The sequence below is a fragment of the Aspergillus lentulus genome (genome assembly GCF_001445615.1).
Source record: "Aspergillus lentulus DNA, contig: Alt04, strain: IFM 54703, whole genome shotgun sequence".
Taxonomy (NCBI): Eukaryota; Fungi; Ascomycota; class Eurotiomycetes; order Eurotiales; family Aspergillaceae; genus Aspergillus; species Aspergillus lentulus.
In genome coordinates, this window is record NW_028322122.1 from 2735718 (window position 1) to 2760826 (window position 25109).

At 48.7% G+C, this 25109-nt stretch overlaps 8 protein-coding genes across 8 annotated transcripts; 3 read left to right on the forward strand and 5 right to left on the reverse strand.

Moving 5' to 3' along the window:
- Positions 1 to 259: 259 nt before the first annotated feature.
- ALT_2190 (serine/threonine protein kinase CDC7) lies at positions 260 to 1916 on the reverse strand (the record flags this gene model as incomplete). Its single annotated transcript, XM_033562964.1, has 4 exons — positions 260 to 946; positions 1002 to 1062; positions 1122 to 1566; positions 1655 to 1916. 4 exons carry the CDS (start codon positions 1914 to 1916, stop codon positions 260 to 262), a joined length of 1455 nt encoding a protein of 484 aa, XP_033418855.1.
- Positions 1917 to 2719: 803 nt separating this feature from the next.
- ALT_2191 (condensin subunit YCS4) lies at positions 2720 to 6608 on the forward strand (the record flags this gene model as incomplete). The annotated part of the gene is made up of 4 exons (XM_089599275.1): positions 2720 to 3545; positions 3599 to 3915; positions 3977 to 6358; positions 6435 to 6608. 4 exons carry the CDS (start codon positions 2720 to 2722, stop codon positions 6606 to 6608), a joined length of 3699 nt encoding a protein of 1232 aa, XP_089456421.1.
- Positions 6609 to 7156: 548 nt separating this feature from the next.
- ALT_2192 (putative oxysterol binding protein (Orp8)) lies at positions 7157 to 8760 on the reverse strand (the record flags this gene model as incomplete). The annotated part of the gene is made up of 6 exons (XM_089599276.1): positions 7157 to 8107; positions 8178 to 8237; positions 8297 to 8378; positions 8428 to 8467; positions 8533 to 8609; positions 8675 to 8760. The coding sequence occupies 6 exons, from the start codon at positions 8758 to 8760 to the stop codon at positions 7157 to 7159; spliced, it is 1296 nt and encodes a 431-aa protein (XP_089456422.1).
- Positions 8761 to 9852: 1092 nt separating this feature from the next.
- On the reverse strand, positions 9853 to 11479 carry ALT_2193 (ubiquitin C-terminal hydrolase 37; the record flags this gene model as incomplete). Its single annotated transcript, XM_089599277.1, has 6 exons — positions 9853 to 10397; positions 10451 to 10635; positions 10733 to 10891; positions 10969 to 11007; positions 11062 to 11240; positions 11315 to 11479. 6 exons carry the CDS (start codon positions 11477 to 11479, stop codon positions 9853 to 9855), a joined length of 1272 nt encoding a protein of 423 aa, XP_089456423.1.
- Positions 11480 to 12806: 1327 nt separating this feature from the next.
- ALT_2194 (nucleoporin POM152) lies at positions 12807 to 16753 on the forward strand (the record flags this gene model as incomplete). The annotated part of the gene is made up of 4 exons (XM_033562968.2): positions 12807 to 13241; positions 13292 to 13440; positions 13493 to 16471; positions 16552 to 16753. The coding sequence occupies 4 exons, from the start codon at positions 12807 to 12809 to the stop codon at positions 16751 to 16753; spliced, it is 3765 nt and encodes a 1254-aa protein (XP_033418859.1).
- A 181-nt stretch (positions 16754 to 16934) lies between these two features.
- ALT_2195 (rRNA-processing protein UTP22) lies at positions 16935 to 20276 on the reverse strand (the record flags this gene model as incomplete). The annotated part of the gene is made up of 1 exon (XM_033562969.1): positions 16935 to 20276. One exon carries the CDS (start codon positions 20274 to 20276, stop codon positions 16935 to 16937), a length of 3342 nt encoding a protein of 1113 aa, XP_033418860.1.
- Positions 20277 to 21098: 822 nt separating this feature from the next.
- Positions 21099 to 23002, forward strand: ALT_2196 (cystathionine gamma-synthase; the record flags this gene model as incomplete). The annotated part of the gene is made up of 4 exons (XM_033562970.2): positions 21099 to 22437; positions 22494 to 22677; positions 22745 to 22787; positions 22883 to 23002. The coding sequence occupies 4 exons, from the start codon at positions 21099 to 21101 to the stop codon at positions 23000 to 23002; spliced, it is 1686 nt and encodes a 561-aa protein (XP_033418861.2).
- Positions 23003 to 23538: 536 nt separating this feature from the next.
- Positions 23539 to 24603, reverse strand: ALT_2197 (uncharacterized protein; the record flags this gene model as incomplete). The annotated part of the gene is made up of 1 exon (XM_033562971.1): positions 23539 to 24603. One exon carries the CDS (start codon positions 24601 to 24603, stop codon positions 23539 to 23541), a length of 1065 nt encoding a protein of 354 aa, XP_033418862.1.
- Positions 24604 to 25109: the final 506 nt, after the last annotated feature.

Here is a 25109-nt window from a genome sequence, read left to right on the forward strand (position 1 = left end):
AAAAGCCGCAATGGGTACAGCCGGCTGCGTGTTCCCGATATCTTGCACTTTGCATATATTGTCGGATAAGGTATATCTTCATGAGGAGTGCGGGGAGTTCTCAAACCATATGCAGAAATGTGAAATACCGGGGGTCGAGAACGTTGTAGTACAACGCATAGCAGCGCATTTATATATATAGCGGACTCATTGGATTGACACAAATAATAAAATGCCGTTCTTTGTGGGATATCATAATCATACATAATTTCCAAACCTTCTACACCATCGCTACTTCGTCCGCCTCGTCATCATCTCTGTCGCCTTCTTCGTCCTCCCCGGTATCCGCGCTGTCCTCAGGATGTCCACCCCACTCCACGTCGTGCTCAATAGGGTTGGTGAAGAACTCGTGCAGCAAAGCTTCCCTGGCACTCAGTCGTTTGTAGGGGTCCAGCTCCATGAGACCAGCCAAGAGCCGAGTGGCTTGCCTCTCGCTCTCGGTCAATTCTTCCACACAACTGGCCCATTTCACCAGTTTCTCCCAGCCATAGCCCTTTTCGCCAATGGTAGGTATGTTGGTTTCGAAGATCTGACCATGCATGGCGGCTGCAGTCTTCATCCGACGGGTGCCAAATATACTTGCCATTTCGATCATGGCATCAACATCGTCAGCGGAGTTGAAAAAAGGGAATCGACGTCCGAGCAAGGTTAACAGAATCACGCCGGCAGACCACATGTCTATCTTGGTTGTTTGAGATGTACATTTGAAAAGAACCTCCGGCGCCCGGAATCCGCGAGTTCCCGCTCGATTAGCACGTCTTGCCGGCCGGGAATCGTTCTTAGGGTAGCCGGCCGAGAGCGTGGACGTAGAGCAATGCGTATAATAGTAGCTCTGCAGCAACCGACTGCGGCGCACAAAGTTCGGGTTGGCGCAAAGACAGGTGCCAGTATATTCCGACCCCTCACGCTGGAAAAGACGAATGAGAAATTCGGTAGTGAAACAATTGGAAGTGGACACTTACTTCCGCCAGACCAAAGTCTACAAGGACTCCTTCGCGGAGCTCAGGGTTGTACAAGAAGTTACTGTCAAGGGGCTTAGAAAACGAGTGACGCAATGGGCCAACACACAGCGATCCACTTACGTTGGCTTGATGTCTCGATGAAGAATATTGTGCTTATGGACGGAGTTTAGCGCGGTGAAAAGGGATCTGAAATAATGTCGCATATCGGCGACCATGAATGTGCGATATTGAATGCGAAAGTCGGTATGGGGAAAGAAAGGCAAGACAGCCACGACCTGGTCCTGGTGCCTGAAAGCTGTGATCAAAGGGCACACGGACCGGCAGCCCCGAAGGTCATGGAGCAGCTCCAGCTCGTTTTGGATCCTCAACGGACTGCTGGTAACGTAGATCTTCTTCAGTGCAACATATCGCGGTTTTCTCCGTTTAGTGACCGATTCCTCCACTCGCCGTCTTTTTGCTGGGGGACTTGACCAGCTACCGCTTTGGTTTTCCTGGAAAGTGTCCCAATCATTCTTGTAGTGGTCGTACAAAAGGTCCTCAGCTTTGTAGACTGTTGAAAATGTCCCTATGGTAATCAAAGTCCAACGCTCAGCATACATTCACCAACTGGTAAGGGGACAATTCCAATCATAAAATAGAAGGGATGTCGGTACCTTCACCGATCCTGTTCACCAGACGAAATCGATCAGAGATCCCCGGAAATGTATCTTCGAGTTTCTTCATGTCTTCCCGGACCGAGTCGTCCACTTCTTCCTCATCCTCATCTTCGTGGTCGCTGTCTCCGCGACGCGAGTCTACCGAGGCGTCACTGTCTGTGGCAGTACCATCCACCACAGCCATGTGTCCTTGTGTGCGATGATGGCCCGTAGCCCCGGACTTTTGCAGTCCAAAGACACCAGTAATTGGGGCGTGCATTGTGGACATGTCACTGGTCAGAGAGATGTTACCACCACTATGGCCGAAGCTAAGTGAGGGGTTCCTGAAAGATCTTGCATGGACCGACGCGGTCGACTGGATCAGGGCCCCAGATCACGGGGTTGGCAATGCGTTCTGGGAATGAATGGATTATGCAGGACAGCGCGTCGAGGATCCCTCAAGTCATCAATTTCGCGGTTGATGGCAACGGTAGGCGCGTATATGATTGTGTATGATCCATCAAAATGGTTGGGTCTAAAGATAATGACAAGCAGCATGCAAATTGTCCCTATCAGGTATGGTGGTGTTTGTTTACTTCTGCTTAGGAACATAATTAATTACAAGTAATATAACTAAAGTACCTACCTTAGGTACCTACCTTAGGCATCTTCAACTTAAGGTAGTCTGTTATCCTACACAGTAAGGTACGGAGTACAGTTCAATACATTCCATGAGTCTCTTCATTTCACTGTCATTGCATTCTGCTAATCCCGTACTATGAGTTTCTGTACCTGGTGCTGTAGATTCCATACGGTATTTGCAATGTAACATACTGAATTTCACCTGCCCCCATTCAGGATAAGATACTGTTGTACCGCCACCGCAGAATGATCTAAAAAGGCAAAATACAAACAAAGACCTAAGGCACACCTGCATCACCAAACATTCTCCTCCCTTCCCGCCGCCGGCTCTTTCACGCAAACTCATCCCCCTCTCTACCCCCACTCTGAAGTGTGAAAGCCCCATTCCGTCGCTCAACCTCTTAAAGTGTCCTTCGAGGACATCCTCGCAGTCGGCTCAGGATGGAGGACAGGATTCAGTTCGATATCAACGAGTCACTCAAATATTACTTGAGTGATCCAGCCTCCGTTCCCACAAACGATGCCGACCCAGAACTGCTGGATTGCGAAAGCGACCTCGAGCATTTAACGCCAGTATTGATCGATAATGTGCTCAATCCCATTGTAGATGCTGTGGCCGAGAACCCCGAAGCATTGGCGAGACAGTCATTTTTTGACTCACTGCAATTCCTTCTAAAGTGCGCGATGGCCCCTTCTCCGTTCTTCGAGTTTTCTGGCCCTGATGGAACCCATTCTGAACTTCTCAATCTCTGCAGATATTCGTCTTTCCTCCCTACGAAGTCCCTCAGCAAACTCCTCGATCTGATAGTGTCCGGGCTGTCTGTCGAAGCAGATATTATCCATGGAGATCTCGAAGCCGACGAGCAGAATGCTATCCAGCACCATAAACAGCTATTGGAGATGTATGGCTTCTTGCTTCAATGGGCTCTCTCTGCTGTGGAAGTCAAAGCGGCAGAAAAGCCCGCGGAGGCTGCGCCTGCTCGAAGAGGTGTAGGTAAATCGGGAAGGTCCAAGACCAGCAACAAGGACGGTACATGGGACTGGACAGCGCAGATCCAGATATCCATGGAGACGATGTGCAAAGTGATGAAACTTAAATTAAGCAGGATTTTCATGACCACATCCGACCGCGACACTTTCGTCAACTTGTCCACCCGTGCGATTTACCTCATCTTGGAGAGCGAGCAACGGGTCAAGAGCCTAGCCATTCGAATGCATGCTTTCAAAGTTCTTTGCATTGCTGTGAAACATCATGGCCATGCATTTGGTAGGGTCCACGAACACAATGAGCAGTCATGCCTGAGCTAATATGCTGTGAAGGAGCGCAGACATCCATTGTACAAAGCCTCACCTATTTTGAGCATCTGTCAGAGCCTATGGCTGAATTTTTACACATTCTTGCGGAGCAATATGACTATCCACAACTATCGGACGAGATATTGAAGTACTTAGAGGTCTCACGCATCACCACTGAACTATGGCTAATCGATCACAGGGAACTTGGAAACAAAGAATTCAACTCGAACGACACACGAGGGCCGAAATCAGTTTCGGCCTTTATCGTGAAGCTCTCAGAGCTGGCACCGCGGCTGATCATCAAGCAGATGACTCTATTAGCCAAACAATTGGATAGCGAAGTAATATTCCCAAGGCAATCTTATTGGTTGAATACGAGGATGGGGCTAATCCTTTCTACAGTCATACACTCTTCGTTGCGCCGTTGTTGAGGTTTGCGGGAATCTAATTGCGGACCTTAGCAGACAAGAAGAACGCAGTGAGAACTACAAAACCCAAATCAATGCGTTCTTTGATGTCCTAGAAGAAAGATTTCTCGACATCAATCCCTACTGCCGTTGCCGAGCCATTCAGGTGTATATGAGGATCTGTGACCTAGAACAGAAGTTCCCCAAAAGACGACAGGCAGTTGCAGAGCTGGCGGCAAGAAGCTTGGAAGACAAAAGCAGCAATGTGCGACGCAATGCGATCAAATTACTTGCGAAACTGGTCTCTACCCACCCATTCAGTGTAATGCACGGCGGACAGCTTTCCTACAAAGAGTGGGCAGCTCGTCTCGACAATGTCGATGCGGAACTTAATGCACTACGGCCACCTGAGACGCCCGGCTTCGATGGTGGTGAGGCTTCACATGTTGACAGCGAGCTGTTAGACGACGCGACCCAGATACCTGAAGATTCCCCATCGAAGGCACCACGCATGACCGATGCCGAAAAAGCTGCCGCCATCCAAAAGGCCGCGGAACAGGCAGCCACATCCGAACTACTGGCACGACTGCAGCTGACCAGGAAATACTACAACGAAGCCATCCGTTTCATTGAGGTGCTTCACTCCGCCTCAGCAGTGGTCTCCCAGCTCCTGTCATCCCGAAATAAGAGCGAAGTCATTGAAGCCATGGACTTTTTTGTGGTGCTTGATGCATATAAGGTTGAGACTGCACGCAGTGGCATCAGGCGCATGCTGCGACTCATCTGGACCAAAGGCAACAGCGATGAAGGCAAAGGAGTTCAAACCCATCTGATTGACTGTTACAAGGGTCTGTTCTTTGATGCGCCGGACTCGTTCGGCCCCAATGATGCCGCAAACTACGTTGCCCGGAACATTATCAGTTTGACCTTTGGCTCAACACCTGCCGAGTTGACATGCCTCGAACAATTGCTCAGTACCATGATGAAGGCCGGTCACATCTCGGATGCGGTTATTGCGAAGCTTTGGCAAGTCTATGGCATCCAACGCAAAGAGATTTCCAAGACTCAGCGGCGGGGTGCCATTATTATCCTCGGTATGCTAGCCCTGGCCGATCCAGAGGTTGTAATCAAGGAGACCGAAGTTATGCTGCGCATCGGGCTGGGCAACATAGGCAGAAGTGATCTGTTGCTTGCGAAATACACCTGCATTGCGTTGAAGCGAATGGTGCCTGGACGTCAGGCGAAATCGAAAGATGCTGGCATTCCCAAGCTAGCAAATGATCACCCAGTTCTCAGTAAGCTTGCCGCCATGGTCGAAATTGTGTCGGATAGCAAAGAGTGGTATGGGGTGGCAGAGCAAGCCATTGGAGCCATATATACGCTCTCAAAGCATCCCGATGTCCTTTGCTCTGATATTCTAAAGCGTAAGACTAGGGCCGTGTTTCAGCCGCAGCTGCAACGGCCTTCTTCCAAGGCCTCTGGCAATGAAGACGAGCAGCGCCCTGGAACAGCCTCCACTGATGGTCAAGGCCCGCGGCCAAAGACATCTTCTGCCGCACTGTCTCAGTTGCTTTTTATTGTCGGCCATATCGCTATTAAGCAGATTGTCCATCTCGAGTTATGTGAACTTGACTTCAAGCGTCGCAAGGCAGAACAGGAGAAGCATAAGGCTGCCAATACAGCCGCTCACAAGGACAATCAGACGGGCGAGGATGATGAATTGGACCTCATTGGTGGGACGACCGAAGATGACTTCACGGAGGCCATGTCTCACATTCGAGAACGGGAATTGCTCTACGGAGAGAATTCTCTCCTGTCAAACTTCGGGCCTCTGGTTGCGGAGATTTGCGCTAATAGTAACGCTTATCCCGATCGCAACCTTCAGGCGGCAGCGACTCTGTGTATGGCCAAGCTGATGTGCGTATCAGCCGAGTATTGCGAAAAGAACCTCCCCCTCTTGATCACCATCATGGAGCGTTCAGAGGACCCGACCGTCCGCAGTAACGCGGTTATTGCTCTTGGGGACATGGCTGTTTGCTTCAATCATCTCATCGACGAGAACACAGATTTCCTATATCGTCGACTCAACGATGATGATGTATCCGTCAAGCGCACATGTCTGATGACACTCACATTCCTTATTTTAGCTGGACAGGTCAAAGTCAAGGGACAGTTGGGCGAGATGGCCAAATGCTTGGAGGATGATGACAAGCGCATCGCTGATTTGGCTCGCATGTTTTTCACGGAATTGGCGACTAAGGACAATGCTGTGTACAACCACTTTGTCGACATGTTCAGTCTGTTGAGTGCTGAGCGGAATCTTGAAGAGACTGCTCTGAGACGTATCGTTAAATTCCTGATCGGCTTTGTTGAGAAGGTGAGTTACCCAAAATCCGGCAAGATGTGGCGCGTATCTATTCGTCGCAACGCGTCTCTGACTGTTTCTTCTACAGGAAAAACATGCCAGGCAGTTGGCCGAGAAACTTGCTGCTAGACTGCCTCGATGTGAAACCGAGCGCCAGTGGAACGATGTGGCTTATGCTCTGTCCCTCCTGCCACACAAGAACGAGGATATCGCAAAGACAATAAGCGCAGGTTTCAACAGAGTTGTCACTGCAAATCCTTGAGTTAATTGCAGCAACGGTGTTGAGGTTGGATTGGTGGTTGACCATGGGCATTCCATTTCTGTCGGGGAGTAAAGGCGCAGCTTTTGGGACTGTGGGAAGGAAAGTTTTTTTATGATCACGAATATATATGGCTTCATGCAGCTACTCTCTTATTTTATTTACCATGTTTTTTGGCCTCATTTTACATGGTGTACGGGGCTGATTCCCATATCTTCAAGAAGCGTATCCCCGTTTAGATGTTATGCGTTCAGGTCACCCTTCCGAATACGCTCAGAATGTAAAGGGTAACGGAATGACCTCTTGAAAAGCAGTCTTCTTCTATTATCAACAAACAGTTCACGAAAATGATGGACTGACGGAACCTATCGCCTTGGAGTTGTCCAAAAGGGGCAAGGAATGCACGAGGTAAAGCGAATCTTCGCCTCATATCACATAGAACATGGAAACATGGGAGGCCTAGACGCAACAGAGCCCACCAGTGAGCTGCCAGATACTCCAGATTCAAAGCCGCAATCCCATATGCAAATTTCAAAACTCAGCCCAGAGACTCAGGCACCTTTTCTTTCGCTTTCCGCCAGTTTATAGTCGCAGTTACGAAGACCCTGCAGGGCTTTATATCCCTCTTCGGTCAACTCTGGTCTTCCCAACGGTGTAACACTCCCTGTGAAGAACCGCGGCTGCCACGATTCGTTCTTCTGTTGCCGCTCTGCTGCCTTTTGTCGCTGTCGCTCTTCGATCTCTTGCTTGAGTCTTGTTGCCTCGCTATATCTTTTTTCCTTGATGGCGTTGGTGACCCCCGCCCAGAATTTGAGAGACTCGTTTGACAATTGGTCCTCTTCGGGAGGTAATGTCTTTGGCACTGGGAAGAGAGGCGTTACATCAATCAAGAGACGCGGCTCAGCTGTTCCAGCCATTGTGTAATAGATCTGTCCATGCCATGACCCGCTGATCTTGGCAAGAACATCGCCTTCAGACACATCTTTGAGTCTAGTGATGGTATCTTGGCTCGGGTCGTACCGGAAAATCAACCCTTCCACCTTGTTCTGGGCTCGACCAATCCAGCCTTCCTCCAGATACTGTAGAATGACCTTGATGCGTGTTTTGGAGCAGGTGATAAAACACGCATCTGAGACTGAAATGGCCAGCGCACCTCGCAATAGCCCACCAAGATGAGCACTTGGATGGGTCAACTGGTATTCCTCATTATCTCTTTTCTCAATATTGACGAAGATTCCCAGGTTGTGTTGACCAGGAGCGACGCGGATGCTCGTGCCCGTAAATTTGGCACTGAGCTGATCGAATCCACGAGCGGAGACCCCTTTTTCCGGGCAGTCTATAAAGAAGGCAGACACTGGTGGATGATGTGATGTCTGTTCAGTCAGGTAGCATATCTTGACGGTTTCTCCGTGGTCACTGTCACCCGTGAGGGTCCCGTTTTGCACGCCTGCTGTCGGAGGCGAGGATATGTCGGGGCCATTGTCCTGAACCTCCCAACTACACTATAAAAGCCGGATTAGTCGTTACTATCCCGGCACGCCGCGGCGTCTGCCGTTGTGCATCGACACCTACCCGGAAGAACTCGCCCAGTGTCGAATTGTAGGGTTTGCAAGGTTTGCCTTTGATATATTTCTGTCACGGGCTTAGTCCATATTCCTGGCAAGACATCCAAGGTGACGTTGAAGCCATACCAGATCCTTGGTAAACCAGAACCTTAGCACTTCCAGCATTCGACCAACGGGATCATCCGACTTCCCTATGCTGTGATCTTGCCTGTCAGATACCGAGCCTTTGCGGAGTATGAAAAGAATATCTTACTAACCTCGCGAAAGTTTCTGGTCTGTCAAGGTAGTTCCAATATTCTAGAGATTATTAAGCGGCGTCAGATGTCTCGTCGCATCGAACAATGCAGCCCGGGTCGACTTACCCAAATTCGGTCTGGGCTCCAGAAGATGTGCGGGTAAGGAGAAACGAACAGATGCGATGTCTGCCACGCCAACAAATCTAACAGGTACAGAAATCGTGTTAGTTCCGAGAAGCACCGCAATAGAGCTCCAGGCAGTACGTACTTGCGGAGAATGGAAAGGAAGGTTTTCAGCTTGGACGAGTCATCATTTGCCTTGTCGGATGTCGCTGCAGCTGCAACAGAAGACATCTTGAGCAAAATTGCCTATAGAATATACAATGTTAAGTCCTCTTTCGGACGAGCAGCGGAGGCAAAGGCAAGATCCCCAAGCGGCTATGTCCAGCGTATAGTCAATCCAGACACAGGGGAATGCCTATCCCGGACGAAATAGTAGTAGAAAAGTTGACAGGGGGGAGTCAAAAGACAGCTAAATAGGAACGGCGAGTAGGGGAATAAAGATGAAATACGATATAAAAAATAAAGATAGACGTCGCGTAGAACTCGAGGCGGTGACTTTTCGCTGGCCCAATTGTCGAAGAATAAAGATACCTTAGGAGTTAGTTAGCAGATACGTCACCGACAATTCGTTATCGGACAACATAAACTAACCTAATATAATAGATAATGACTAGACTAGTTAACTGTGGCGTTTGACGAAGGTGGAGGAGACTTGGCTTTGACGAGTTCTGACCTATGATTTCTGGCTTTATTATGGGTCCTTGGCCACAGCCAACCGATCGCAACCATACGAAAGAAGAGAAGGACGAGAATGAAGAAAGACAGGGAGTTCTCGTTTTCCCTTGTTGCCCCTGATGGTGAAAGCATTATCTATCTAGATCGTCTCGTCTCCCATGTCAGCCGGAGCCATTCAGCCCAGTCCATCCTCGTCTCATGTCTCGGGGATAAGAAAGTAAGTATGCAAGGCTGCCATCCAATCAGCTCACCACGAGGGGTCAGAGAGCTTTCCTGGGCTTTCTACGGAGGAATGAAGGAGCCGTATGAGCAGAGTAACAAAGTTGATTGGTGACAAGCGGTCCAATCCCGTCTATTGCCCTTTGGCTGAATTAAGGCACGAAGCTACCTGAACCTTACGAATCAGGATAGATACTAGGTATTATCTACATGGGTGAAAGTAAGCGTTTGCAGCATATGCCCCCGGCAGGTACATCGCATGCATGGCAATTGCCATGGCATTATCATTATTATTACCAGCGAATGCCACTTATTCAGCATAGTCTATGTAGCCAGTCCTTGAAACTCTTCGAGCTGAAGGATTCTACGAACGATGCCAGAAATTAATCTCTCGGAATCTCAGGAGCCTCCCTCACCTCAACAGCTTGATCAAGTCAAGCTCTCTATGACTCTTTTGCGCGCCAAGAACCGAATCCACGCTCTCACTGCTGGACCATAGTCGAACCGCCGTCCGGCTGCATAGTCATCGTCCGCCCGGTGGGATTGCTGTTCTTCCAAAATAGATGCTCGAAGCTCCCGCTGCTCGTTGCTGAGCCAGTATTGATGCTGCCTCAGTTCCTCCGCTGAGGCTCTCGCATATTGTACCTCACGCTCTGGTGGGATAATCGCACCGTCGATGCGATTCCTCGTTAAGTTAAAGGAACTATCGGGTCCCAGTATTGTGTTTTCCAGCAGAGACACGGGACTTTCGGGCCTTGGACAGATTTCCTCGGCCTCCTCGCGGGAAGCCAACCAGCAGTTGACTGCTTCCAAGCATTTGACATTGACTGCCAGCTTATCTTCGAGCTCAACAAGCGGATCCTTAGCCACGCTGAGAATGGAGAACTCAATTTGATCCTCTTCGTACTCGGCCATCCTGGTGAGGATGTTGGGCCGTACTAGTGTCAGCCAGTCATCGTCGGGCGCAAATTCCCCTGGATTATCATCAACTCATGTCTACCGTTTGTGCAGATTGAAGCATACTCACCGAGAGCTTGGGGCTGACGCTCCAAGCCGTCAAACTTCCAGACTTTGCCCAGCGCCGGGACAAATGCGATAAAATGGAATCCAGCGTCAGTCTCAAACTCATCATGCCTGGTCTTGCCCGATCGAGAACGTTTGGATGTCGCCTCCACCTTCAGCTGTAGATCTGAATTCAGTATGTCCATTCTTCTGCGTTTCAGATGTGAGTTGAACTGACGATAACACGGTGATACAACGGTCAGGAAGAAGAAATAGGGGAGGACTGGGAGTGTAACAAATGACCCACCTTGCAAACGAGTTGTGTATCCTTTTGACGAATTCAAAGTTGTTGATGGCATCACCCCTCAACGCCGGTGTGAACGGCATCGTAAAGTCTCTGAAATGTCGTAGATTTTCCCCAAGGTCGATTCCTTCGATATTGTTTACGATGTTCAGGAGTGCCACGCTTGCGCAGGCATTACTAGCTGTCTTTGCAAGATAAGTCAAGGGAAATGAGCATGAGACATATATAAGGAGACAGACCTGGTTTGCAAACCAAAGCCCTTCTGGACAGCTCGCTTCCTGTTTATCAGGATCATCTTCTCGCCAACGAAACAGAAAGATTAGACCATATACTGGTTTACTACTCGCACGTAAGCCTTCTTCAGGATCAAACAGGCTGAAAGAATGTCGGAAACAATGGCACCGGAAGAATCATACTTTAGGAATGCCATCAATTCATCGTCCAGTGAGACAACTTCTTGAACCTTGGCCCCTTTGACTCCGAACTCGCGCAACATCACATTGAAAATAGCCTAGGGAGTATGAGCACCGGCCCGTGGTCAAAGTAGCGCGCATACCGATAGCATGAATCTGCGATCATACTTACCGGCTCCGACTCAAGCTCACAGAAGCCGTTCCAATTTTGCCTTTCCAACACATTGGCAGGATTGCATGGCGCTGCAGTAAGTGAGTTTGCCATCGTACGATTCGACGACACAGATGCTGGGCTCGAACTGGCATTCAGTCTTCTACGTTTGTTGCGCTGGCTCATGTTGGCCAATGATTTCCTTCGTAGAGCCCTGCTTGGCAGAAGCTACCTTAGTTCTCTTCAGGAAGATGACCTCTAGGGACAAGGTCCGATCACGGACGATCAGCAAAATTGCAGAATGACACAGCACTCATTCAGAAGTCAGGAGCCTGTGTGAGCACGTTATCAGGAAGAAATCAATACATAAAGTCTGCTCGCTGGCTTCCTTTCAATATCCACTTTTCAGTAGGGGACAGGATGGAGATCAAAAAGAAACAAAGAGTCCAGCCTCTAAGGTGAAAAGAGTATACCAACGTCTTTTGATCTTTTCATTTGCAGGGAACTCATCGAAGTGACCCGGATAGGCAATAAGAATATGGAGTAGATACCAGTCTGATGAAATAATAATGGACGGGTATACACGATACCTTATTGAATTTGGGGAGCTGGTTCAACATTGCTGCTTTCTGATTGGACAGAGCTCCTTTTCGTTCTTCTTCCTCGACGCGACTTCACGCGTTAAGGTACCTATCTACGGAGTATAAGGTACGAGTTCATCCATAGGTACCTAGTATTTAATAGCTGTGTATGGTAGTAGTATTGATATCTTGAGAATAAATACGAGGAGATACTTGTGAATCGATGATGATATGTAAGGACCTGATCGGATACTCCGCACCCGTTGATATTTTCATTTGAAAAATAAGTCCTCGATTTACGTTATGACAAGTATGTAAGTTTCCTGGTAATGGAGGCATTCTAAGGTACTTATTTCCGATCCTACAAGCCCAATTCATCCAACAAACATAAGATTTAAGATGATCAAGAGGGACATAGAACTAAAAGAAGATAAAATATGAGGAGGAAAAAAATGAAAGATCCTCTTATGTCGAGTCAAAATGAAGGGATAGGTAGAAAGGAGATATAGTTGCTAAATAGTTACTCTCTATCTCGCTGGAGGAGGAGGAAGTATGCTAAGAGCTGAGAGATCCGCACTTGTCGACCCGCTAACCGCAAAGCTCTTCTTTTCCCCGTTCTCTGCTAGCTTCCAGTCAACAACCACAATAACAAAAGTTATTACTACATACACTTCTCTCAGAGGTTACCGCTACTGCTGTTGCTGCTGATTTTAGGGATATTCATCGATCTCAATTTGTCGCGATCCTCTCAAGTGACAGTGCTACCTATCCCCTAAGTTTCAATTGGTGAGTTACGTCGCGTATGGCTTTCTCTTTTCTCCGAATTATTAGGTTATTCTTTTGATAGTTAACGTCTTCGATAGATTGGCCCTTCGTATACGTCCGACTCACCTCGATCAAGAGCGGGTTCATCTCGGCGACCGCAGCATGCCATGAACGGCACTCCTCGACTTCGGTCTGCCTTTCCTCAGACCCCTCAAACACTTCAAAGAACAAGACAGTATAACATTACCCCGACGAGGCCTAAGCCGCGGGATGTCGGGCTGCGGAGATCCCCAGTGAAAGTACCGCAGACCAAAGCGGACGCGCCTCTCGTTCCGACCGGCGTGATAGATGCCCCGTCGCAGAGGCTCTACGTGGTTGCTTTCTACATTGCGCTCAATGCATGGCGGGTCTATGAGTCTTGGACAGCTTCAGACGAGCTGGACTCAACCTGGCTGTTTCTGAAATGGGCGTCCATTGACGGGGTATTTCTCTTCGGCCTGCAGGCATTGCGCATACCCTGGCTCGAGTGGGCATTTCCAACAACGCTGGCGATCTTCTTGATCCATGTTGTCGGTAACATGTTTCTCATGTTTCGAATTCCTGTGCGTATCCCAACCTGCCGTGCGATGGTCGACTTGCTTACACCAAGCAGATTCCAATGAGTGCGTGGATCTCCGGAATCATCAAAGTGGCATACGATCGGGAATTATCCATTTCCGAACGTAGTGTCAAACCTGGAGATATTATTCATAATGCCTCTCTCATTCTTGGCAAACAGATCGTTCACATTCTTCCGGAGGGGTAGGTTCTCCTTATCAAGGATGTGCGATACTCACCTACTGACGTTCTTTAGTTCCGCCGTTCTGAACCCGGATCAGATCCCCTTCTGTCTAGATTCTCAAAAAAGCACCGTCAATCTACCGATACGTGTCAATCAAACCGATCCTGTTCTCATAGAACTATTACGCCTAGATCTCAGCACCGGTGAAAATGAAACGATTACAATCTCATCAAAACAGCTGAAGCAGATGAAACGTCAGGCGGGGAAAAAGCTTTCGAGCTCAGACGCACCCGAACACCGTGATATACTCTACCCCATCCGGCGCACTGGTATCTATCGTCTACAAAGAGTCGTGGATGAGTCAAACCTTGAGGTCCGCATGCGCTCATCTGACGCGCTTGTCGTTTCTTGTCCGCGCGCACTAATCAAGAACTCTCATACTCACAAATGTAAGGGAGAACTGTCTAATCTGGTGTTGGAAGTTGAGGGTACACCGCCGTTGAAGATCAAATATAGTAGACAAGTGAATAAACTTGATCGCGGATTTTCCTTCCAGAACATTCAGCCTGATCACCTACGGTCACCATTGCTTGGGCAGAGAAGCTCAGGCATTTTGTTCGATGCAAAACAGCCGGAGATCACATGGGCCCAGAGTCAAACCATCGATGTACCACTGAACGAATCTCTGAACGTGGGAGGGGAATGGTTCTACAAGATTGAAGAAGTCCATGACGGTTGTGGGAACATCGCAAATTATTCGACGCTTCTGGACGAAGTTGATCGATCCTCGCCAAAGTCGCTGTCGCATTGGCACCAGTTCTCCGTGCATGAAAGACCTCGTTTATCATTGTGTGGGTGCGACGACCAGCACTTCATAGAGGTCGCGAAAGGAGAACATGTGAATCTTCCCCTAAAGTTTCACCCGGTTGGGCAGGGATATGACCACGACGGGCCCTTCTCCTTGGGTTACTCATTTAGGGGCAATGGGCTAGATGAGAGGGATACGTCCGACAAGGTTCGCCAGCTTTCGCTCAAAGACCTTGACCAGAAGCCTCAGATAAAGGAATCAGGCTGGTATATGTTGAACTCTATTTCGAGCCAATTTTGTTCTGGAGAAATATTGGAGCCTTCGTCCTGCTATCTTCACAACCCCCCGGAGCCTGAATTGGCCCTGAAATACGAGAAGATATTCGACAAGTGTGCCAACAACTCCGTAGGTCTACTCCTTGATCTCGATCTCACTGGCTCGCCGCCTTTCCGCCTGCGGTACAGCATTGAGCACTCGAAAGGTGTTGAAACCAAGTCACTGACTGTCGATGGTCTGCGCACTCAACTCGATTTCACTCCATCTGAAGCCGGATTTTATCGATACCGCTTCTTAGATATTGCGGATACAGTCTATGCGCCTCGCTCTTTGAAAGATAAAGTGCCCGTCTTGGAACAGGACGTGAAACCACCAGCCTCTGCTCATTTCCTTGGCTCCAGGGAGGTGCGCAGAGCCTGTTTTGGTGAACCGGTTTCCATAGACGTTTCCTTCCTTGGGGAATCGCCCTGGACTCTGCATTACGAACTGGTCCACAATGGCAAAAAATCCAAGCACGTCTTAGAATCCCATGCCGAGATTGCCACTATTGTGACTGAAAGGCTCGTTAGTGGTGGTGAATATAATCTGGTACTGACGAGCGTTAAAGATCGTTCGAACTGCAAACGAACTTTGAAAGACAGCATCAGAATCGATGCTCGTTCGAAGCCGCCTCACGTATCGTTTGGGCAAATCGATAAGAAGCGAACTGTGTCAGCCCTGCAAGGTGCAAAGGTTGATATTCCGCTGAGACTGAGCGGTGAACGACCATGGACGGTCAACTACAGGAATCTAGACGTTGACTCCCCTGCTATTGAAAAGACGTTCTGGCAGGAAAACAGTGTCTTGTCAGTGACGCAGGAAGGGCACTATAATCTCATTGGCGTGACAGACAGCTCTTGCCCTGGGTCAGTGGACCAGGCAGCTAGGGATTTCGAAGTTTCTTGGATACCTCGGCCCCATATTGCTGCTGTAGACGGCTCCCCTTTGGTAATGGGAAGCCCCATCGAGAAGCGCGACGTTTGTCAAGGTGACGACGATAGTGTGGAACTTCGCCTGACAGGCAATCCGCCATATACCATTCAGTGCGAACAACAACGCAAAATGAACCGTGGCACGTCCTCTATTCGAACAAGACGCCTTAAGACGGCCCTCCATGTAACATCCATGGAAATGGACACGTCTGAAGCCGGGTTATACACATACAAATTCAAGGAAGTCGGCGACAGCCTTTACGACTACGATCCAAGGAGTGAGCCTGTGATTGTGACGCAAAGAGTGAACCCATTGCCATCTGCGCGGTTTGATTCTCCTGGCCACATTTACGGGTTTTGTAAAGAGGATGTCATTGGTGAAGAATCCATTCCTGTTACTTTGGAGGGCGTTGCGCCGTTCTTCATGGAAATCAATATCAAACACCATTCGAACGCCAAACCCGAGGTCGTGTCAATTCCCAACATCGGCTCCAATCGATACAATCTACCTATTCCGCGTCGTTATTTGAATCTGGGCCAGCACGTAGTGAGCATTCACAAGGTTCGAGATGCGCGAGGATGTCAGCGAACGTTCGAGAACGATGCGTCAACAGTCAGAGTCGCCGTATCCGATGTGCCGACAATCATTCCGCTCGAATCCAAGATTGACTACTGCGTTGGGGAGCGCCTGTCTTTCTCCCTGTCTGGCCATGCCCCGTTCGACGTGTTTTACACGTTTGATGGGGTTTCGAGGAAGGCCACCTCCCGTACAACTAATTTCCGACGCATCGCGGAAAGACCGGGTATATTCACCATTACCGCAGTAAGCGACGGTGCCAGTGGAAAATGCAAGGCACACAAGAACATAACAAAAGCCATTCATGAGATGCCGAGCGTAAGAATTAGCAGAGGTCAAACCTCTGTTGTTGATATCCATGAGGGTGGAGAAGCCGAACTCCAGTTCGAGTTCTGGGGCACACCACCCTTCGAATTCACGTAAGTCTTCTTCTTTCCTTTCACTATTGCCCGTCTACCCTGAAGCAGAGAAGATCTTGATGCTCATCGTCATTTCATAGTTACATTCGAAGTTCTATCCCCCGAAAAGGAAAGAAGCCAGAAGTCCTGGACATTAAACACGATATCTCCTACGAGCATAAGAAAACGATCAGGACCTCTGACGAAGGAACCTACGAGGTCGTCGCAATCAAGGACAAGTTTTGTTCTTTCTCCTCACAGGCGCAAGTAGAAAAGCCGCAGAAGCTATTGGCCGGATCATGATTTGGGGAAAGGGAATGATTTCACTTATGTAGGCTATATGGAGCCGTTCCTGTATCCGTTTTGTCTCTGTATTATTCCATGTTTCCCCTTTCTCTTCTTTTATTTTTTTTATTTTTCAAGCATCGCATTGCAACGGCGCTGAATTGGGTACTACTATAGTACATATCGAAAAACAGGTCTCCTAAGCACCATTTTCCGTGTCTTCTTTGTGCACATCTATCCCTTCAATCAAATGTGCCCCCAACCTCGCAATCTCGTTCAAGATAGCCGTTTGGTTGATGGAAACATCTTCACTGCCCTTCACCTCCGGTTTCACCAGGGCAACAGGTTTTGTGGAGTATGTCATCTTCAGGCTCCAATTCTTGGGCTTGAGCGTATGTGGGTTCCAGAGGCCTGCAATGACGTCGCACTGCTCATCGCCATGAAAGAACAGAATGTTTGGACTAAAGCACGCCTGTAATTCGCGAACGAATGTTCTGACCACTGTGAGCTTATCGACTCGCTCTGGAATGACCTGTTGTTGCAGATTCTTGAATCTGGATGTTGATGATGATAGTGGTGGTGCTAGGACTTCCGTGAGCGCTTTCGACCGTAAACTCAAAACAAAATCGTAAGGTGCTAAAGATGTATGAAAGAGGTCGGAAACGTCGAGAGAATATCCCTTTTCTCGCATCAATCTCACAGCCGCCTTTGCCAAAGAAGACATGCGAGCTGCCACAACCTTCGAAGGCATCTCATACTGTGTCCAGGAGATTCCGTCGGTATCAATATCCGAAGCCACAAACAGAGCGACATTATTCATCGCCGGATCGATCTTTCGCCAAGCGGCAAAGCGCGTGCGAATCACTTCAACTGCATTTTGATCTAACTGCCCGCCCAGGTCAACCATTAACGGCTCTTGCTGCCAATCCCACCGTGAGAGCAGATGGATGGTTCTCAGGAAGCCAGCCATGACACTGGACGGCGTATCCCATGGATACGACTGCGTGAACACCCGAACTGCGAACAACTCCACCAATTCGTCGCATACATGACCTTTGAAGAGATGACAATTGAACCAGTGCTTGAGTAAGCGGACGGTAGGCGACAGTAATGGATGACGTGTACACAGGGTACGGATTGCTTGAGTGAGACGAGGTGATTGGAGAAACGTCCGCTTGTACATCGCCAGAGCGTACGCCACATCCTGCTTTGCTTGAGCGCTCTCTCCTTTCTGCTTCAGCAATCGTTCTAACAGGGTTTGCTCTCGATCATGATGAATGCGCAAGCGGAATATGACACCGGATGCATGAAAAATGTCAAGATATGCGTTGTTGAGAATTCGGCTGGTCTCGTTTTCTAAACCCACCCTACAAGAAGTAGCGACACCAGAGGATTCTAAGCAATCGCCTATTTTGACCAGAAAGGCCACTTTCGTCATTTGAATTGCCACAAGATCGTCCGGCCAACGCGCCGAGCTCTCGAACTGGAGCACCACATCGACACGTTCGCCCGGTATGGTAGGAGCATGTCGAACCCGGAGAGCAGTGTATCGCAAAAGCGGGCTAGCAGGTGCTAGGTGTCTCACTGTCAATGGAACACCTTCCATGTCTTGAATAGACTTCTCCAATGAGCCGAAGGCATCCGCGATCAGCTGGAAGGACGGGCTAGTATATGAGACTATACCACTTCCGTAGCTGCTAAGTTTCTCCTCGAATTCATCACCAATATAAAGAATGTCTTCGTCAACAAAATTGAAATGGCGCCGCAGAATATAAGACAATATCTGAAAGACTATCGATTTCGAGGATGGATGATCGGACCACACAAGACTCTCCAGAATACTGCCATCTTTGAAGCGCCGGAGTTCGGCTTTCTCTCCCCAAAACGACCGGAAAGATGCTGCTTCTTCCTTTTGCTCCGCAGAAGGGCCATGGTCAACAACGCGCGAAACGTTCTCTGGATTCATAAGCAGTCCAACTGATATTCTTTCCTTTGGCTTCTTCGAGGATGGTTTCGCTAGGACAGACCACGGTTCGATGGAGCGGCTGGAGATATGAATAAGTTTGACTCGATCTCCAAGAGCTTTCAAAAGGACACCGTAGATAGCCTGCTGATTGCGAATAGCTTGAAGAATGTTTCCGTTGTCAAAAGAGGGGAGCGCAATGATCCGATCGAACCTCAACATGGGTTCATTGACCTTCACAATGAAGACTTTTTCAAAGTTATCATCACGGGACTCGTTCAACATTTTGAGAGTTATGCCCGCTTCGTGACGAAGGAAAGCATAAGACCAAGGCGTCATCTTGTAGAGTATATTGATTCCTCGTTTCCCGTCGTATACAACAGGCCCATCCCCTGGAAATGGAACTCCATCGGCAGTGGAAAATAGTAATGGCTTGGTAAGGTCACGGCCTGCGAGAAATTGTATGGTCGCTTTAAACAGCTGATAGCAACTATACGACTTGAGAAGGATCGGTTTCCCATTAGCACCGCCACCTTCCAACAAGAGAGACATGAGTAACGCCCACTCAAAGCCCCCGAAGCCGCCCGAGTGAAACGATGAGGCAAAACCCCGTTGCTGGAGCCAGATTCGGCCTAGAAGACAAGCGTCTCGGTAAGAGTCGCATTGCCGAATGGTCGAATGTACGTGTTTGTGATAAGACCCAACGGTGGCCTCTGAGCGAAGAGCCGAATTATAGAAGGGTGTAGGCTCACTGTTCCCAGTGTTTTCGCTTGAGACGTGACGCACGTTATTCTTCGTTGGCAGTGTTCGAGAGATGGAAAACAAATCATCTTCGATGGCCGTGATGACGCGGATTTGGGACCTTGCGAGCGCTAAATCGCTGGTAGCACTGCTCGGTTCCAAGATGAGGACTGGACGAAGACTATCTCCTTCCTGTGTAGCGAATTTGACATCCAGGCCCAGGTCTTGCGCTTCCCGAAGGCCGGCAGCAAGGCATGCAATGTAGTACGCTCGTTTGTGGAAGAAGCGGTAATTGACATAATCTTTCTCCTGAAAAAGAGAACGTGGCATTGTCACTGCTAGATCGATTGTGTACTTCTCTGTCTGCTTGATACCGGTTTTCGAGGCGAAACTCCCCACCACATTGATGTCCGTTGGCTGAGCATAAGATACGGAGTATTTTGTCTCCCGCGAGGGTCGAGGGTCTGGGAACGGGACGACAATGCCATGTGTGGTGCGCAATTCCCTCTCCGCCTCACAAGCTAGCATCGGAGGTCTCTCGTGGAGTCGTTCGATGGCCTCCTTTACTCTGTGTAAAGTGTCCTGAACTCTTGAGACCTGTTTGTCGTAATTGGGCTTCGACGACGACAGCAGTTCATCCAGTTGCAGTTTGAAGAAGCTAGACTTGTAGAGTCCACTGGCTAGTGCAAGTTCTCCGGAGCGGTCGTCCTGCACCTTTCTTTTTGAAGGGATACTCTTTGACAGTTCAGCATCCCGGCCGTTAGAGCTGAACTTCTGAGTAGATCCATTTTCTGGTGGCGGGCTTAGTTTCCTTCTCTTCGCAGTGTGGGCTGACATGTTATGCAAAGACGACTGCGACGAATTATAAGAAGAATGAGAAAGAAAAACGAGACTTTTATATCGAAAAACACTTCGAAATCATATCAGCCCAATGCAGCAGGGGTTGAAGAAATTATTATGAGTTCAGAAGTGCTAACACTACTTTCCACTGCTGCAAATTTCTAAGATAAATTTTCTGAAGCCATTTCCTTAACTTTTGTTTAGATAAGCACCCTATCTTCATTAATAGCACGTGATGAAACAGCTTGTGACCAACCAAATCAACGGATTCAACCTGCTAGCGCTCCGCACTTGAGCCCCGACGTGATGCCGCCGAGATCGGTCTCGGCACCTAGTAAGGTAACTAATAGTACTCAGGTCCAGTCACCACTAATTTTTTGACTCAATCATCTCTCTATCCTCGCTCATTCGAGCTTTAAATTCTCTGTTGAAATATCTTCTTCAGCTCAATCTGAGTCAAATCCACCTCACTATCGCTCACGCCTTCTGACCGATACTATCCGTGCTATCATGCTCCAAGATGTCGGAGGTCCCGTTCCCCCAAACACTGACCATGTATGTGCACACCCCAAGTTGCTTTTTTAAGCCCCGCCAAACAGCTCTGTCATGGTCCAATCATGGGATGACATACGGAGTTGGTTCCGATAACAACATACGTTTGAATATTATTGTCTTTCCCTGGCGATTACGAACCTCCAAATCGACAGGCGCATTCGTTCTCGGCGAAGCTGACCCAAAGTCAAGGCAGTCAGTGTATCACTTCCTACGTGGAGTGCCAATGTAGCCTACGAAGAAGGAGAACCGTGGATTGTGAGAAAAATGAAATGTGGCTATCCTCGCTTCTTCGTTCATCCCGTCATTCAAGAGCTTGCGAGGGAAGTTGTAAAACTTCATGGAAATACCGAAACAGAAGCGGCCTCGTTGTTCCCGTCACTCAAGACTGCAAACATATGCCGGTCATTCATTCTTTCGAGGATTCCCTCCCAAGAATCGCCAAGAATTCGTATTGTCAACTTCGTTCCTGCCCCTCACACAGAGTCTCGGCCACAGACGATAAGGTCGCCCCTATCGTGTGTGATTTACCCAACAGAATATGCTTCTATCGCCAAGGAAGTATGGCAACACAGTGGAAATGGATTATCAAGTCGTCGGGGCGAATTCTGTCTAAGCGCGCTGCGAGATGGATTCCTTGTGGAGGATAAGGAACCTGCACAAGTTGAGCAACCGTCACAGAAATTTTCTAAGGGTCCACGGCGATATCAGGGAAGAGGATCTGCGAATGGTATAGTTCGTGGTGGTTCAGTTCCTGCCTCGGCCCCTGACTTGTCGACGGAGAATACTGAAACTCAGGACAGCCGTGAATACGTCCAATTTATCGAGGAGCGCTTCGGCAGGAACTTGAGCGTTTTACTGGCTGATCAAGCAAAGCAAGCTGTGCGCAGACGAATCGCGGGCGTTCTCACTGCTAATGTCGATTTAAGTGAGGCTCTTGATGAAGCATCAGGAGAGGGTAGAGTAGCAGGGTTGACAGATTCCGATGTTTTTCTCTTCCCAACTGGTATGAGTTCAATCTTCAATACGCACCAGATTCTTCTGGCCGCTAGAGGTCCTCTGAAAAGCATATGCTTTGGATTCCCCTACATAGATACCCTGAAGACGCTTGAGAAATGGGGTCCTGGTTGCCTGTTCTATGGACATGGTTCCGCGGAAGACCTAGACGATCTGGAATCCCGACTAGAAGGTGGCGAGAGATTTCTTGCGCTTTTCACCGAATTTCCGGGAAACCCATTACTCAAATCTCCTGATTTGAAGAGAATATACGCGCTTGCACAGAAATATGATTTTGCAGTGGTGGTGGATGAGACAGTGGGCAACTTCTTGAACATCAATGTGCTTCCTTATGCAGACATTGTCGTCAGCAGTCTGACAAAGGTCTTCAGTGGAGATAGCAATGTTATGGGAGGAAGTGCTGTTATCAATCCACATGGGCGCTATTATCAGGAACTGCGAACCACTTTCAGCCGTGAGTACGAGGATAACCTCTGGGCAGAAGACGCTGTCTTTTTGGAGAGGAATAGCCGTGACTTTGTGTCTCGAATTGAAAAGATAAACAATACCACCGAAGACATAACAGCCTTGCTAAAGGAGTCCCCAGTCGGTGAGTAATCCAACATCCTGAGGCAAATTCTTTATTCAATTTTGACTCTTTGTTAGTGAAAGATGTTTACTACCCTAAGTACAACACTTCGAGGGTTTTCTACGATGACTTCCGTACCCCCAATGGTGGGTATGGTGGTCTGTTCTCCATCACCTTCCACTCTGACGCTGAAGCCATCGCATTTTTCGATCATCTCGAAGTTCTCAAAGGCCCTAGCCTTGGAACAAATTTCACGCTCAGGTGAGTGTTCATATACCCCCCCACTGATCGTTCTTCTGGCAAGCTTTGGCTTACGCATCTGAACCAGTTCGCCATATACGCTACTCGCACATTACAATGAACTCGACTGGGTAAGTATTGCGTTGTTCGCCCTAATTCTCCTTCTGTGGCTCGATGTTTCGCTCCCTTCCCCTGGATTAGAGCCCCCACTGACTGCCCATTGCAGGCTGCTTCGTTTGGTGTTGAGTCGAACTTGGTGAGAATAAGCGTGGGTTTGGAGGACGTATCAGATCTCCGCGACCAGGTCCAGCGAGCCCTCGCGGCAGCAGCTGAAGCGAAGGATTAAATCAGAATTGATTTCTTCATTTTGAGGCTCGGGTACCTTGGTACCGGGGCTACCGTCTCGCTCGGCAATGCCTACGAAACGGGGCTCGTTCTCCACTGTTATTGCTGCCTATCCGCCAGCAGAAAAGAATTTAATCAAAATAAGTGGCGGTATGCGGCGATTAGTCAAAGGCCTGAAAGTGGTTTGGCATTGCATAATGGTTGATCGGCTTGTGTGCAACGGCATCCCTCGATGTTGAGATTTGTTGGGCCCCGTATGTTTCTAACGGAAATGTGGTCCATCGGAAATGTGGTCCATCCTAGTATCCATTGAACGTCGTTAAATCCGGCAAAGAATGCAGGACGGAACAAGAAGCTACTCGCTATCACAGAGATCGATATGCTTTCCTTAGAACTATATACGTGAATGAATAAATCAGATCCCCCGAGTATTTGCCGTTCCAATATCAATCAAGGCACAAGGTACAAAAAAGCCCACTGATATTTCAACATATTGTTTGATCGTTAGCATCCTCACCATGGTTCTGATTTGAAGAATCAGTTGTCTTTGGCGATGATCAGGTCCTGGCTACCTGTTCGTCTCAACGCCTGTCGCATCGTCTCTATGCTAAACTCGCCACCGACGTTAGGGGAGACTGGCCTTTGGACGGCCAACCGTGGACTACCTGCAGCAAAACTCTCCCTACTTGAAGAAAGGTCCGATGCCTTGGTCGAATTCGGGGTGCTAGTGACAGGATATGTATCCAATTCATGAAGAAGCCTTGGGGAACGTAATGATGATGGAGAACTGTTTCGCATTGAGGGTGACTGGTGAGAGGATTCACGACTAGACAGAAAATCGGTAGCTTCCGCGTGTTCAGCATTGACGACATCAGCGAATGACACGAAGCTCAATCTTCGTACATTAGTACTTTCCAGAGCCTTACATGGCGAATGAGGCTCTTCCAAATCCTCAGAACCATCTCTCACGTGCTCAAAACACGAAGATGGAAGCGAGGGCTCTACAGCGAAAGCACCACAAACTCCCGCTGTAGCAGATTGGTGGACGTTATGTGTGACAATCTCAACTGTATCTGGGCTGAGGCGATCGTCGGTGATTGCGACAGAGGATGCCTCCAGAACGGGAGGAATATGGTTTTCCATACTTATATGTGAAGGGATCGAGGGTGATGTATGCACTGGTAAAAGGTCTTTTTGCACGTCGCGCTCAAAGATCGAGGACGGCGACAAGGATGGAATCCTTGAATCTGACTGATCTATGCAGTCTGGTGAAGCCGATCTGGAGAGATGTCCCGGTCTATATGATAGGCTGGGGTACTTGTCCGGCGACTTGGGGCACTCATCAGCAGCGGACACATGTGTACCCGGAAGAGCGGCCGAAGCTATCTGGCTACCGTTTTCAATCTTGTGGTCTTCTCTTAAGTAGCGCTGGCGTTCCGATTCGATCCGGCTTTGGTCAGTGACATTTGATTGGAATTTGTCGATAGATGTGTCCTGGATATCTCCCCGTTGGCCTCGTGGAAAGGTCCTTATGGGCTCTTCATTCAAATGACTGCTCCCTAGGCGATGGATCATCGATTCTGGACAATCCTGCGTATCCATGGTAGGTGGGCAGACTTGTATTCTTTGCCGGAATGAGAGCCGTAACAGCTTCGCACATCACTACTCCACTGGTAGAGGTTTGAACACCTTGTGGAGCGCTTTCTGAGCAGGTATAGGACTCCCCAGGAAGCTCCTGATCCTTTAGAGATACTCCAAGCTCCCTGATTCTTTTATGGTTTTGGCTCCCAGTGGTGTCATATAAAGTGAAGTATTTGTGCACATTTAGCAATGAACGAAGGAGTTTCGGAGCTACTGGCTCCCATGCGAGTAGTATTGTCTGCGAGACAGCTGACGTGTGCAGAAACGTAACCAAACTTAGTATGCTTTATGGACGAGGAACGAAGATGTTGCATCAAAATTCTTTGAGGGAGTGAAATAAGACAAGGGTCGCAATACCTAGAGTGAAGTCAGGCAGGTCGGTGATCTGAGTTATTGATTGAAGATGGTCGAAGGTATGACGTCGATCCTCTTATCTGACAGGTTAAAAAGTAGGCTGGCTGAAGGAC